The sequence below is a fragment of the Neopsephotus bourkii genome, unplaced genomic scaffold (genome assembly GCF_033783945.1).
Source record: "Neopsephotus bourkii isolate Nb327-2 ecotype Australia unplaced genomic scaffold, CSIRO-AGI_Nbou_v1 NB_962, whole genome shotgun sequence".
NCBI lineage: Eukaryota > Metazoa > Chordata > Aves > Psittaciformes > Psittacidae > Neopsephotus > Neopsephotus bourkii.
In genome coordinates, this window is record NW_026901456.1 from 10,603,068 (window position 1) to 10,616,818 (window position 13,751).

Consider the following 13,751-nt stretch of genomic DNA (forward strand, 5'->3'; position numbering starts at 1 on the left):
TATATAAAGAAACATTTATCTAAAAGCCCAAGATCCAGACACAGTTCTACTAAAATTATGGAAAAAACAATACTAGAATATGGGAAATTGGGGGACATAGCTCCTAGTAATACCCAAACAACTCAGATGGGGTGGTGGTGGCTGTGAATTTCCTGTTCAGAGGTGTTTTGCCACTTCCCGTGTTGCCAATAGCGTAAACCGTCCCAGTCAGTTTATGTGGCTTCCGTGAGTGCCCTCTGCTGGTATGAGATGATTCTCTCAAATTATGAGTGTTCTGTATTTTTACCAGCGTTTTTTGTTTTCAACATTTTTATAGTTTACTTTAGTGGATTTTAATGTAACTCTTTTATTTTTGTGTTTTCACTTGCCTAAAGCTGACAGGCTCCACAAAACCTTGAGACTGCCTGATCTATCTCAAATCTTTAATGCTCTTACATCATAGAATCATAGAATCACAGAACGGCTTGGGCTGGAAGGGACCTTAAAGATCATCTAGCTCCAGCCCCCCTGCCATGGAACATCTACTAGACCAGGTTGCTCAAGGCCCCATCCAGCCTGGTCTTGAACACTTCCAGGGCTTTCAGGTTTTGCAAACTCATCTTTTATGTGGTTGTGATACTGCTGAATTTTTACTCTGAACTCAGTGCACTGAACTCTCTGGGGTTTCTTAAAACTGAGGCTAACTCTTGCTTTTCCTGCTGAAATCAGAACAAAATCTCAGCTAGATAAAAGTTTTCAGGTAAATTCAATATCATTGGGATGATTTAAGTCCTGATTATACACAAATTAAAATCTACTCTTAAACTAAAGCTGTCTTGAAAAAGTCGTTGAAGTCAGAGACTAACATATCTGCCACATTTTTGTGATTTTTCAGATCAACAGAGTTCATCTTAATGAAATAAAACTCTCACACATTACTGCTCACAGTTTGTAGCATTAAGCTTTTAATGTCAATATAAAAGCTCTAGGTTTTTAATATCAACATAATTTAAACTAATTTTAAAATATTTGCAAAAAAAATCAAACTGCCACTTACTGTTACAAAATTTAAATTAAAAATGCTGGTATGTTTAAGTGGGAGAAATGCATGTTAAAGACTATTCTGATTATAAACAGTTTGGTGGAAAAGTTAGTGTAAATGACAGACTTGGCTCAGTGTCTTAGCAACTATTGATACTGCTGAAAATCTTGAGTGCCTCTGGATCTTTATTCATCTGTATATTATAACGACTCAGTGAAATTAGTCTTCTAAAGAGTTCTGCTGCTTCATGAGAATGACACCTCCTAATTTTTGGTTGTCAAACATACATTTGTATGTTCTACAGCACTTGGTGTGGAGCTCTGGTTTCAGCTTTCTTTCCCATCTAGCAGAAATAAATTGTTGGGAGGAAGCACTGAAAGGGAGATTAACATGAGGGTTTTTTCCCAGTGAGCTATCTAAATCCAGACTTATGTTGTTCTCATTGAACCTGACCCTGTTGCTGCTATATAGTACCGTGCATAGTGCAGCACATTGTACAGTTTTATGACATGAGGACCATAAAACAGTTAACCTGTGGCAAGCCATATTGTATTAGATTGCCTATTAAATGCTTTTTTCGTTATTAATGCATTGCACGTGTATCCAGAGTATTTTATGTAACTGCAGTAAACAGATTTTTTTGAGCCTTTTTTACATAATTGGTTGTAGTTATCTGTCTTAAGCACTTTTCCCTTTTTACCTGCAGTATGGATGGAGCAGATCTGTGTTTTGAAATTGTGAAGAGAGCAGATGCTGGATTTGTGTACAGCGAGGCTGTAGCCAGGTATGTATTGTAAATTTAATTAATCACACAGGACACATAAATGGAAAATAATGGAATATCCTATAGTAGCTAAAAGTTGGAATATTATAAATAATCATGTTTCAACAGTCTGAATGTTTATTGCAATAATTAGCATAACAAAGGTAAGTTTCTGGCACATTTTGTCATTTAGTTGTATATTTGGATGGGGTTATTGAATAAAATAGTATTTCACAAACAGTACTTAATCCTTTGCCTTATAGATTTATCAGACAATGCCTTTAGATGACTTGCCTGACAGGTGTGAATTTTACTGCTCTTGCTAGATGCTTTTGCTCATCTTTTATATATGTATAATTATGTTTATGGTCACTTCAACTTTTAACTTAAGAGGTGAATTAAAATCAAATAATCTATGTAATGGCAAAAAGGACAGCAAAGCCCAGTGTCCCCATGGTATGGTGATTGAGCTCAAAGCCCATGAGATTCTCTAGATTTTTTAGCATCATAGAAACCAGGTTGGAAAAGACATCAAGAGGCCTCTATTTCAACATCCTGCTCAAGGCAGGGTCAACACTGCATTTGCATCATGTTGCTCAAGATTTTGCCCAGTGGCGTCTAGAAAACCTCCAAGGATGGAGATTCCACAGCCTTCCTGGGCAACTTGATCAAGTATATAATTATGTTCCTAGGGAAAGATGCTTCAGTATCACTAGCTGGATTCTCCCAAGGACAAGGATTGCCTCCTTCAGCACATATTCGTATTCATTGTTATAAACACAAACTCCATTCTACTGAACTATGTATATCTTTAGGTTAGGTTGGTTGATTAGTTTTATATAGTTAGACTCCTAAAACTTAGTTTGTTATGTGTGTATAGTAATTTTTCCTGCAGGTTTGTCACGTATAATGTCTTTGTTTTTTCAGTCATTATATGAGACAGATATTGGAAGCTCTACGTTACTGTCATGATAATAACATAATTCACAGAGATGTGAAGGTAAGGGATTTAAATACTTTCATTTTTCTTTGCCACAATAGTACAAACTAGTGAATTTTAATTTCTGTAATTTAGATGAAGGGAAAAGCTCTAGGAAAGGATGCTGTATTTGTTACGGGTGTGTTTACTCCTAACGTGTCATGTAAGGTTAAAGCCCATCGCTAATTCCACCAGTATAGAACATTTAGGAGGTCTTTATTTACAGATTGCATATGCATTTGATTGCAACTTACTTTGAGAGTCAATTTAATTTCTAGTTTTTGAATATTCATATGAAATCTGCTTCAATTTTTTTCTTGTTAGGAAAATGTGTATATAAACTAATTGCATAAATCAAACTGGCATTGGTAGATTAATGGCATCATTTGATAGCATAATGGTCGTCTTCATCCAGACTAAGATTTCAGAGAGACACACATGCTTAAATGCTACAAGTTTGGTAGTATTGTCTACTTTTTGCAAGCAGTCTTAAACATTTGCTATTATTATGAAAAATTCTCTAATGCAAACAAGTTTGGGAGGAGAAATACAGTGTTTAAGAACAATGTACGTACTTACTCTTTTTGATCTGGTGAATTTTGTACTATTTCAATGGATATTCATGGAACTAGCTTATTCCAAAGTAACTGTAATGTAAATAATTAGGAGTTTTAACCCAAGTCGATTTGACTCCCTTTAATTTGAATATATATGTTCTTTGTTAATAACAATAGTTATTCCCACTTGTTTCTGTGAGAGTTTCCTTTTATCCAAAGTGAATCAAACACTCTTGGAAGTAATAAGAATTCTAACAAGCTCTGATGGTGCTGTTTGAGAAGTGCATCTTGGGGTTTAGTGAATAGAGATGATTGAAAGAGTGTAAGCTGTCCTTCGAATTTCTACAGGTAATCTGTGACAGAAGAGACTATGGACACTGAACTGGTGATTTTAATTTAAGGAGTCTTTTGGCCTTGTATACATGGCATTACAGACCTTTCCCAATCTCTTTTTCCTTTTTTTCTAAAATCAAGAAAAATATTCCATGTAATAGGTTGTTTGTTTTTTTGTAAGCTTGGTATTTTAAAAGTAATTTCTTACAGCAAATTCTAAAGACAGTTTCTTAATTGATGTTAGAATGTCTCATTTTGTTCCTTTAATTGTTCTTTTTTGATACCATATGAGAATTTCAGAATTAACATCATCTTTATGTTGCTGTGCCTTCCTGAAAGCTGCACCTGTTTTGGTTGGTCTGTGTTCTTGAACAAAAGCAAATTTCAGCTTCAGGGGCCTCTAAGGGAGGTCCATTTTACTGAGTGTAAGGTGAGAATTTGTTTTGCAGTTTATCCAGATTCTTAAAACTCTGAAATCACTGGCTTTGTTAAATATCATCCTTAAAAATAAACCTGTTTAAGTACATGAGAGAGCAAGAATTTTTTCATGTATTGCTTTAAAGTAGTGTAAGCCAGCAGCGTTTCATTTTGTCAAGAGCAGTGCAGAACTATAGGATTTGGGTGTAGAACATATTAAGCTAACTGCAGTGTCCCAGCTCTAGATGTCACTGTAGACATTGCTTTGAAAGAAAGTAGACAAAATGACCACTTTCCGAATTCTCTGAATGGATGAAAGTAAATTAATTATAGAAGGGTTTGGGTTGGAAGGGGCCTTAAAGATCACCTAGTTCCAACCCGCCTGCCATGGGGAGGGACACCTCCCTCTAGACTGGGTTGCTCAAATCCTCATGCAAGCTGGCCTTGAACACTTCCAGGAATGGGAATCCACAACCTTCTTATGACAGTGCCTCACCTCTCTCATGGTGCAGAATTTCTTAATTACACCTAATCTAAATCTACCCTCTGTCAGTCTAAAGCCCCTTGTCCTATCACTACGTGCCCTTGTAAAAAGTCCCTCTTCAGCTTTCTTTTAAGCCCTCCTTAGGAACTGGAAGGCTGCTCTTCTTCAGGCTGAACAAACCCAAATCTCTCAGCCTGTCTTCATAGGAGAGGTCCTCCAGCCCTCTGATCATCTTTGTGGCCCTCTTTTGGCCTTGCTCCAATAGGTTGATGTCTGTCTTATGCTGGGAGCTCAGAACTGAATGCAGTACTGCAGGTGGGGTCTCACCAGAATGGAGTGGAGGGGCAGGATCGCCTCCCTCGACCTGCTGGTCACACTCATTTTGATGCAGCCCAGGATACGGTTGGCTTTCTGGGCTGCAAGCACACACTTGTGGCTCACGTTGAGCTTCTCGTCAACCTGTTAACACAGATCTGTAATGCTGATATTGTCATACAATTTTTATTTTTTTTTACCCTCTTAAGCTTTCTGTGAATATTATTTTGAACTGCAAAATGTTTTAGCATTACCTGACATGCAAGAAAATTTGCGTCTTATACTCCGTGTAAGAATTGGGTGTCTTTTAGCCACTTTTGTGCTCCCTTAGCTCTTGACTAATTAGGAGATTTAAACAGGAATACTGAAATTTGCTGAATTCTGGTGCTAGAAACTTCAGCTGAATTCTGTGGCAAGATCTACCAAAGCTTCTGGAGCACTATGACTGAAACTTATGATAAACTCCTGTATGCCCCAGGTTCACTTCTGATGATAGAATCAAAACATGAAAGCTTTCACAATGTAGCCTGTTGTTGTCTTCATTTCCTTCACTGCTCTGAGAAACCAGATGCTTCTTGGGCCTCTCTATATCATTTGATCCCCTTCAGCATTGCTTAAAGGCTTTACAATTGTTGACAATTGCACCTTTGCTCTACCTTTGGTTGACGTAATCTTTTGTTCATTCAGTAATGCAGCAAGGTGGAAGACTAAGACAGCTGTGCATCAGAAATGTAAATGTCAGGAACTTTTTCCCTTACCACAACATTTATTCCTATTTTGCCATCCTAGTAATATAGGACACAGCCGTTACTTTTATTCTTTCAGAACCTGTCAGAAATATGCAGAAGATGGCTACCAAAAGTAGCAACATTGAAGTGGGACCTTTTCCAATATGAAATGTTATTACACAGTAGTTTGTACACAGAATTATCTTTATGTGAGAGAACAGGGGAAAAAAAAAAAAGGAAGTGGGAGTAATATGTGTCTGAAATGAGATGCTTGTCTTTTTCCATAAAACCCTTGCTAGAGTTTTGAGTACCAGTTGTCACTGAAGTCACTTTCTCTTGAGCTGTCAGTATTAGACAGTAATTAAAGTGTTTCATTAATATGGTCATTAAAAACTGATGAGTGGGAGAGAACCTTTGAAACAGGAAAAAGAATTAGGAGAAAAATTGCTTATATCTTTATTCTAAATTTCCACTTTGCTATATATTCTGTCCTGCAAAATAGTGTTTTCCCTCACGTCACCTTCAGGAATAAGAAAGTAACAAATTGTGTTAAATCTGCTTTAAAGTATTTTTTCTCTTAAAATAAATACAGTTGAAAGTAGTTACTTTTATATACGACAACATATTTATTACAGGCAATTATGCATGCCTCAAGATATATTGGAACTGAAAACAGGTAACCAAAATATGCTCTATGCCTGCAATCTCTTCAAGAAGGATAAAAAATAGTAGTATGCCTTTGCTCCTCTTTAATTGTGAAGGATATCACTGGTCATTAAACTTCTTTAAGTTCTGGGCTATAGAATTATTTTAATAATTGTGATTTTAAAAGCTGAAAGTGGTGGGTTTGTTATAAATAGATGAACTTGAATATTTCCATTCCTTATGGCAGATAACATGGTGTAGAGTACCTGAAGTATCACTGTACATTTAGGATAATCGCTTTTGATCAGCAATCAGTATTTTAAGTTGCTGTATTCTCAGCATGCGAGAAAGTTGCTTTGTCTTGTTTTGACAGTTCCACTGAGTTACCTGTTATTAAGACTGACGCTGATCTTGGTAGAAGACTTCTGTGCTAGTTACTTGGAGTAGAATGTGATTCAGCTCAAGAAATAGACTGTTTAAGTGTTGTATAACTCATAAAGCAGGACAGTGTTCTATAAAAAGTGTGTTTCTTCAGTGTTTATTGCAGATTTTTTCACCTGTTCATTTTTGCAATAACTTCAACCGGATGGTTTTTTTTTTCATCAGTAAAATATTGAGAGCTTTTACAGTCAGTCTGCAGTTAGCCTATATTGAGATGCTTATGTAGTATTTTACATAGTTGCAGAGCTCCTCTTAGAAAAATAAGTTTTAATGTAACAGACACAAGAGTGATTTAATCACAGTTGCAGGGGTTTTATCCTTAGTTAGGTCCAAATGCTCCAACTTTGTTCTATGATATCCGTATAAATTGGGTGCTTCTATATGTTTCTGTGATCAGTAAGATGATAGGTGTGCAAGCAACTAGAGTCAGGGCAAACTTGCTGGCTAACTGTAGACATCCAAAATCTTTATTACAGGTTTATCTCAGTAGATATGAACATTTGTTTCCAACATGTGATCATTCAAATAGATAAAACTGCTGGGGGGAAAATATACAGATTCTGCCTTCTTTTTCCAGAGAGTAGGACTGAGTGTTATACACTGTGCTGTGTGGCATCCACAAATCTCAGTTGGTCCAGGTGACCTGAGACTTGATCTGTGGATAGATTTGCATGTTAATTTATGCACTATACAGAACTTTAATTAACCACATGAATTGTGACAGCACAGTCAGTTACCACTTCTATCGTTAATTGCCTAAACTACTTGTAGTTAGGCACTTCAGATTTTGCCAGTAGAGTTCAAGATTCCTATACTTCTGCTTTTAGAAACTGAGTAGGGCTTGTACATAGGTGTTTGTGTGTTTATGTAAGTGTTTATGTAACTATGTAAAAAATAACCAGAATATAAGCTGTTGTTTAAGACCAGGTGCTGTTTCCAATCTTTGAATATCCAAACCAAGAAATTTGTTGCATGTTTCTTTCGTTCTACTCTTCTCACTTTGGTATGGAACCTATTTTATGCTCTCTGAGAACGGTCAGTAACCACTGATGCTTTTTCTGTATTTTCTAGAACCTATCATTGAGATCCAACACCACCTGCTGTGTGAGGATTTTGTAACAAATTAAATTGTTAAAATGTTATTGAGGCTGTGAAACCAATAGCAGGGTAGAATTAAGGTGTCCTATCTGGCCATGTTTTTCTGAGGAGCACTCCCTCATTCAGTCTAGACCCTGAAGCTCCCCACCTCTGCTTTTCCGTAAGTCATATGCTAAACACCACGTGGGTATCCTGTGAAAGAGGGAATCACTAAATTCTATTATGGGTAACATTGTATTAAATGAAGGACTACATTCCTGTGATTTTCTGTCTTTTTCATTTGCAATTTCATTTAACTTCTGCAAAATACAAAGCAGCTGTCAGATGAGATGAAGTCCTGGGGTCTCCCCTAGAGACGAACTCGTATTTTGTGTTTCCTGACATTTGGGTCTGTTTAGTGTACGTGTTATAGAACTCAGTAGTGGGGATGGGAAGACAGAATTGCTCATCACTATTTTGAAGTTTTGGGTGAGTGGTAGGATTTCTCAGAATATCTAACATTTCATAACACTTTTCCACTCTGTGAACTCTTGATCTCAGTTGCAAAGATTGTACAAGGGAAAAGACCATTATGTAGTCTTAAGTATCTTCTACAGAAATGATTCTAAGTAACTGAAATCTCCACTTAAGTCATCATAACATTCTAACTTCTACAGTTAGAACCCAACCACAAAATCTCCTATTTTGCACTGCTCTTATACTGTTAATAATCATTAATGTTTATCATTGAATATATTTTAGATACCTGTAAAGAATAAGCATTTATGCCTTCCTAATTAAACTGTAGAATTGACCTCACAAGGTTAAACTAGGATTATTGAAATTCCCCATTAAAAAAGAAACAAAAAAAAAGAAACAAGGAATCAACCTTCTATCTAAATACTCATGAACAAAAAATACATGTTAATCTTGAATGTATTTCATAGCTTTCTGTCCCCGCTTCTTTAGGCCTGTGATATGTGATTCAGTAATTGCAGAGAAAACATCTGTGTTTTGTTCACCCTTTTTTTGTAAAGGAAACCTGTGTCCAAATCCTGGGACTCTTTTATTGATAATAAAAAAGCACCGGGTCAGCAACTTCAGCCTAGTTTCTGCCTTCCACTGTCCATAGGTCAAACATAAAATGTCTTTTGCATTGTCTTTTTTGCATGGATAAAGGTGTTTACACAGTTCACTGTATAAATTACTTGGATATACACATGGGATTTATTATGGCTAATGTTGATATAGCAAGCAAATCATTTGGAAAAAATACATGTAATCTGTTGTAATTTTATTTAAATAGTTACCATTTCATACCAAAGTCTGGTTATAGGTAGTCAAAATGAGTTTACTGTTACTTATATGCTAATGAAACCTTTCCATATTCCCTCACATTTTGAGAGTCTCTTCAGTGAAAATACCAGTTTTACGTTTGTGGTGTTCCGGTGGTGTGGCTTTTGTAAACAGGCCATAGAGACTTTTCTTAAACGTTTTATCTAACAGAAGGGTTATAACTGGATCTAAACTACTCTTAGCAGCAGCAAGACAAGTAAGGAAATTCTTAATTTCCACTAAATAGTTTAACCTTGGGCAGTCATTATTTGTAAGCAGTACATAAAAAATTGGCCTAAAAACATGATACGGAAGAAAGCAGACAGTTAGTATCATCTGGATGACAAAAATGTTTCTTTTCACTGTACTGTAAATTAGATGTTTTTCTCCAATACACGTATTTTTCTGTATTTTATTCAGATGTCTGGTAAGAGAATAGTATGACAACACCACTGTCACAAAAGATACAAAAAAACATGAAGTGGCAAGAAAAGCTGCAATCATTGCAGCGAATTCACCAGCTTCTACCCTGATGTTGTAGCATCTGTGAAATTCTTCCTTGGTCCTTGCCTGGACATTATGTATTATAGCTATTATTGTTATGCAGAGCACAATAAGCCATATAATGATGCACAAATATTTAGCAAATTTTGGCTGACGAAACTTTGCAAGTACACATCTGTAGAAGTTTTCATTAACTGCTTGAGAGTATTGTACATCACTGTTTTTCTTCAGTGTTGCATACTGACTTAGAGCAATTGAGCATAAAATTATAATTGTAACATACATACTGACATGCATAATAAGAGTCCCAAGGTGATTTGCTATTCTGCATGCTACACAGTCATAAGTCCATTGGTACCCTCTTGCAAAATAGGCAGCCAGAAATGGCATTGTGCTACATATAAGTAAATTTGCAGTGACGAGGTTTGCCAGGTAAATGTATTGTGTTCTTTTTGTGTGTGCTTGCCTTGAAAATATCCAAGCAGCAAGAATATTTCCAAAACTTCCAGCAGGAAATAGGCAAGAGTAGATGACTGGTAGAGCTACAGTAGTAGCTGGTGATGGCTGAAGAAAACATGTTGAATTTCTCATTTATGCTGGTTTTTCCTGAATGAATGATCAGAGCTGAAACAGAATTAAAAGAATTATTCTTCTGTAATGTGCATCTAACATCTCTTTTATTCATTTCCCTTATTTTAACTGTTCTTCCCCCCCCCCCCCCTCCCCACCCCCCACCCCAGCTTTACAGTGTTACTAACTACTGTTTGTTCTCTGGGGCTACCATCTTGAGTTTGCATAAGGTTACTTTTTGGGTGCTCTCTTCCACTGAGATTTTGTGAAGAAAAGCTGCGTGATGTTAAACCCCATAGCTTTGACATGCATAGACTCTAACAAAATAAATTAGGAAACAGAAGGTTCAAGCTAGGCTGTAATAATAATTTGTGTGTTCTTAGTTTATTTCTTAATCTTATGAAACATTTGTAACCTACTTTGGAAACCACTTCTAGGCTATTTTAAGTTAAATAGGCAAAATAAGTGCAAAGAATGACTTTAACTGCCAAAATGCAGAGGAGTATCCAGTATCTCCGCTTAAGTACAAATTAAACTGTGCGTGATGCGGGATTCTGGCTAGATGCATCTATTTTTTTGCTGATGTCTGTATCTAATGTTACTTTATTCAGAGCTCTAATCTTGCACATGCATTTTGCATAAATAATTCAGTCTGTATTTTTCAACGTATAAAATGGTTGTTGAAAATGGCAATATATTTATTCTTTCCAAGTTCAGTTTTCCATCTTTTCCTAGCTTCCAACTAAAAATAAGATATCAAAGCTCTTACAATGACTACGCATAAAAACTGGCATTTCATCTTACTGGCCTGTACTGAAGAAAGGTTTTATTGTCATACAGATACTATTTCAGTGAAGTACATCGTAGTTAGCTTTTGTCTCATACAAAATCATATTGAGAAAATTAAAATATTTCAGACTTAGACTGATTTATTTTTTTTTAATAGCTGTAACCAGATGAACTTGGATATCAGAGAGAATTCTGTGTAGCGCTACAGTGAAAAGCCCAGGCACAAGGTTGATAAGATAGCAGAAAGTTGTAAAAGTCATCTTTAAAAATTATGCTGTAGACCATACATAACAAGTTACAAATCAGCTTTTATAGCTGTTGCGTTTTAGTGTACACAAAGTCTCGTATGGATTGTTGAACCAAGTGCAGTAAATTCTTTCAGTACAATTGAGTTAAATTAACAAAGGATTTTTTTAATTAAGTCATTTAAAAAATCTAATGATCATTTTTGTATCAATGCCCAAATTTGTCAGGTGAAACAAAGAAGTAGTAGTTTTAAGCTTACCTACACAAGCTGCAGGAACCTTCCTTTGCAGAGAGGAGATTTTTCTTACTTCTATTTTATCTCCACTGTTGCACTGAAAAGCATGATACTTGAATCTGGAAAGTATAGTTAGACCAGTATCTCTCTGACATGTTTTCAGACTGTGCACTTTTCTTTTACAGGGTCAAAAAGCAGATAGGCCTTTAAAGTTCAGCCAAGATGATGTTAATCTGTGCAAAAAAAGGACTTTGAAATTAGGTCAGGATGCAGCTCCATTAGAGAAATTAAAAGAATGAGATAGTGTGGAAGAGGGATTGTAACAGTTCTTTGATCATGTAGGTATGGCACAGAAACACCTTACTGTCCTTTATATAGTTCTTTTGAGGGGGGTGGAGGAATTGTTACTTTTGTTCTCTTTAGGACTGCCCACTTCCTAGAAGTGGGGGGAGGGAAAGGGGAGTTGCTATTTTATGCATGAAAATTTCTTATTTTCACTTCTTATGTTTAACTGTTCTTCAGCTCAAAGAGCTACCGCAAAGCTGGCTTCTATTCCTGAAGCCCACATGTAACAGTGCTGTAACCATGTCTGTCCTCATGTGGGTGACCAAATGAACACATCTCAGTTCTCTAGTCTGGTGATGTATTGTGTAGAAATAATTTACAGCTGATGCATTCTGAGCATCAGTTGGGTAAAACTGACTCTGTGTCCACAAAATGTTATTTTATGTAAATGATTCAGAAGTGTACACAGGACAATTACCTTCCTCCACAGGGAATGTATAATCACAGATCAGTCAAATTCTGTCTGGTTCTGCAGAACTTGAGACCTTTGAATTTCCTTCTGATACATCTGTGATTGTCAGATACGGCTTTTCTACAGCTATAAATAAGTTCCTTTACCGTAGTAGATATCATATAAAAACTTCTGCAATTTTGATAAGGTTCTTGGTTTGTTAGTTTTGCTTTATGTTTAAGCATACACCGTAGGAATTCTCTTCAGGGATCTTCTATGAATTGTATTGTTCAGTCTCATTATTAATTTTATTATTTTGTACTAAAATGATTCACTGGTGTGCTGACCTCCTATTTATACTGCATAGTTGATCTTGTTTAAGATTAAATTTTAGTGAGAGAAACTTGCTGTGGAGTATTAGTAATCAGTTTGTAGTGCTGTAATTTGCATGTGCTTCAATTCTTGTTCCTGTTAGATGTATTTATACCTTGTTTTCATTTTTCCACTTTTAAATGTATAATTATATTAAAATTTGTTCTAATGGAAAAAGTCTTGTATTAATTAAATATTTATAGTCTCTTAAGTAGTCTTAGAAGTCCTTGTTACTGTGGTGTTCCATCCGGGTTTAAACATGCATATCCTGAACATTTGCTAACAGGAGGCATGTTGAACAATAGTGTGAGCAATTGCATTTAGCAGGGTTTTTTCATTATTATTGTTATTCAGTTGGTTATTAACTGTAGCCTGTAGTATTTATAATTCAGTGACCATAACCCTTGCTGTAGAAAGAGATAATGCTACATTTTTCACTGAATCATCCTATTATAATAGGTTATTATAGTGAATTACACTCTATCACATTTTATTTTGTAACTGATTAGTGAGATGAGTAAAAAAGGAATGGGATATTATATGTGGGGTTTAAAAAAAAACCCACCACCAAACAAACAAACACACACAAAAAAACAACCCCCACACCAAACACAAAACTTCAGAAATATTGGTTCTAAGCTATAGTGATCACCTTCATTATTCTTTTAGTGAACTATTGCCATTCACCTAAGTTATGATTGGCATATTTTATGTAAAATATACTTGATGATATTCAAATGGTACTAGTGCATCTTTCATACAATTCACTCTTAAGTTCATCATAATGACTTTCACGTGCATTCTTCTTCTCATTTATTTATATTTTCTGTACTCTAAGTTACTGGTCACTTTCTGAGTTAAACATATTACTAGATTTTATATGCCAGTAGGCAGCATATGTTGCATTTTGCCAGTGTATGAAGGCAAATTATTTTGTGGCCTGAAACCACAAAACCAGGGGCATTCTAAGGGGTGAAGGGTATTTAAGCTAGCCTTCTATAACCCATACTTAGCACGTATTGTAATATAATTATATATGACAGCAAGATCCACTTGCAGGCTGCCTGGCCACTTCCTGTTCCTTCTGCCTGCTTGAGATGATAGAACATAGCTCAAGCAATCCCTTATCTCCTGCCTGTTACAAAGTGGAGAACAGGACTGTTCCTGTTGTGCAACAGAGCATACAATCTGTTGGTGCCAGTTG

At 35.9% G+C, this 13,751-nt stretch overlaps 2 protein-coding genes across 12 annotated transcripts in view; one reads left to right on the plus strand and one right to left on the minus strand.

The window, feature by feature from the left end:
* The window catches only part of CASK (calcium/calmodulin dependent serine protein kinase), a 197,748-nt gene that overhangs the window by 84,506 nt on the left and 99,491 nt on the right, over window positions 1–13,751 (plus strand). For all 11 annotated transcript variants that reach the window (XM_061359328.1, XM_061359325.1, XM_061359327.1 and 8 more), the window contains 2 exons: window positions 1,728–1,805; window positions 2,712–2,784. In XM_061359328.1, the coding sequence (XP_061215312.1) occupies window positions 1,728–1,805; window positions 2,712–2,784 (151 nt within the window). The remainder of the gene's footprint in view (window positions 1–1,727; window positions 1,806–2,711; window positions 2,785–13,751) is intronic.
* On the minus strand, window positions 9,034–11,848 carry GPR82 (G protein-coupled receptor 82). The gene is made up of 2 exons (XM_061359313.1): window positions 11,464–11,848; window positions 9,034–10,223 (listed from the first exon to the last, which is right to left on the minus strand). Exon 2 carries the CDS (start codon window positions 10,188–10,190, stop codon window positions 9,153–9,155), a length of 1,038 nt encoding a protein of 345 aa, XP_061215297.1. The 5' UTR covers window positions 10,191–10,223; window positions 11,464–11,848; the 3' UTR covers window positions 9,034–9,152.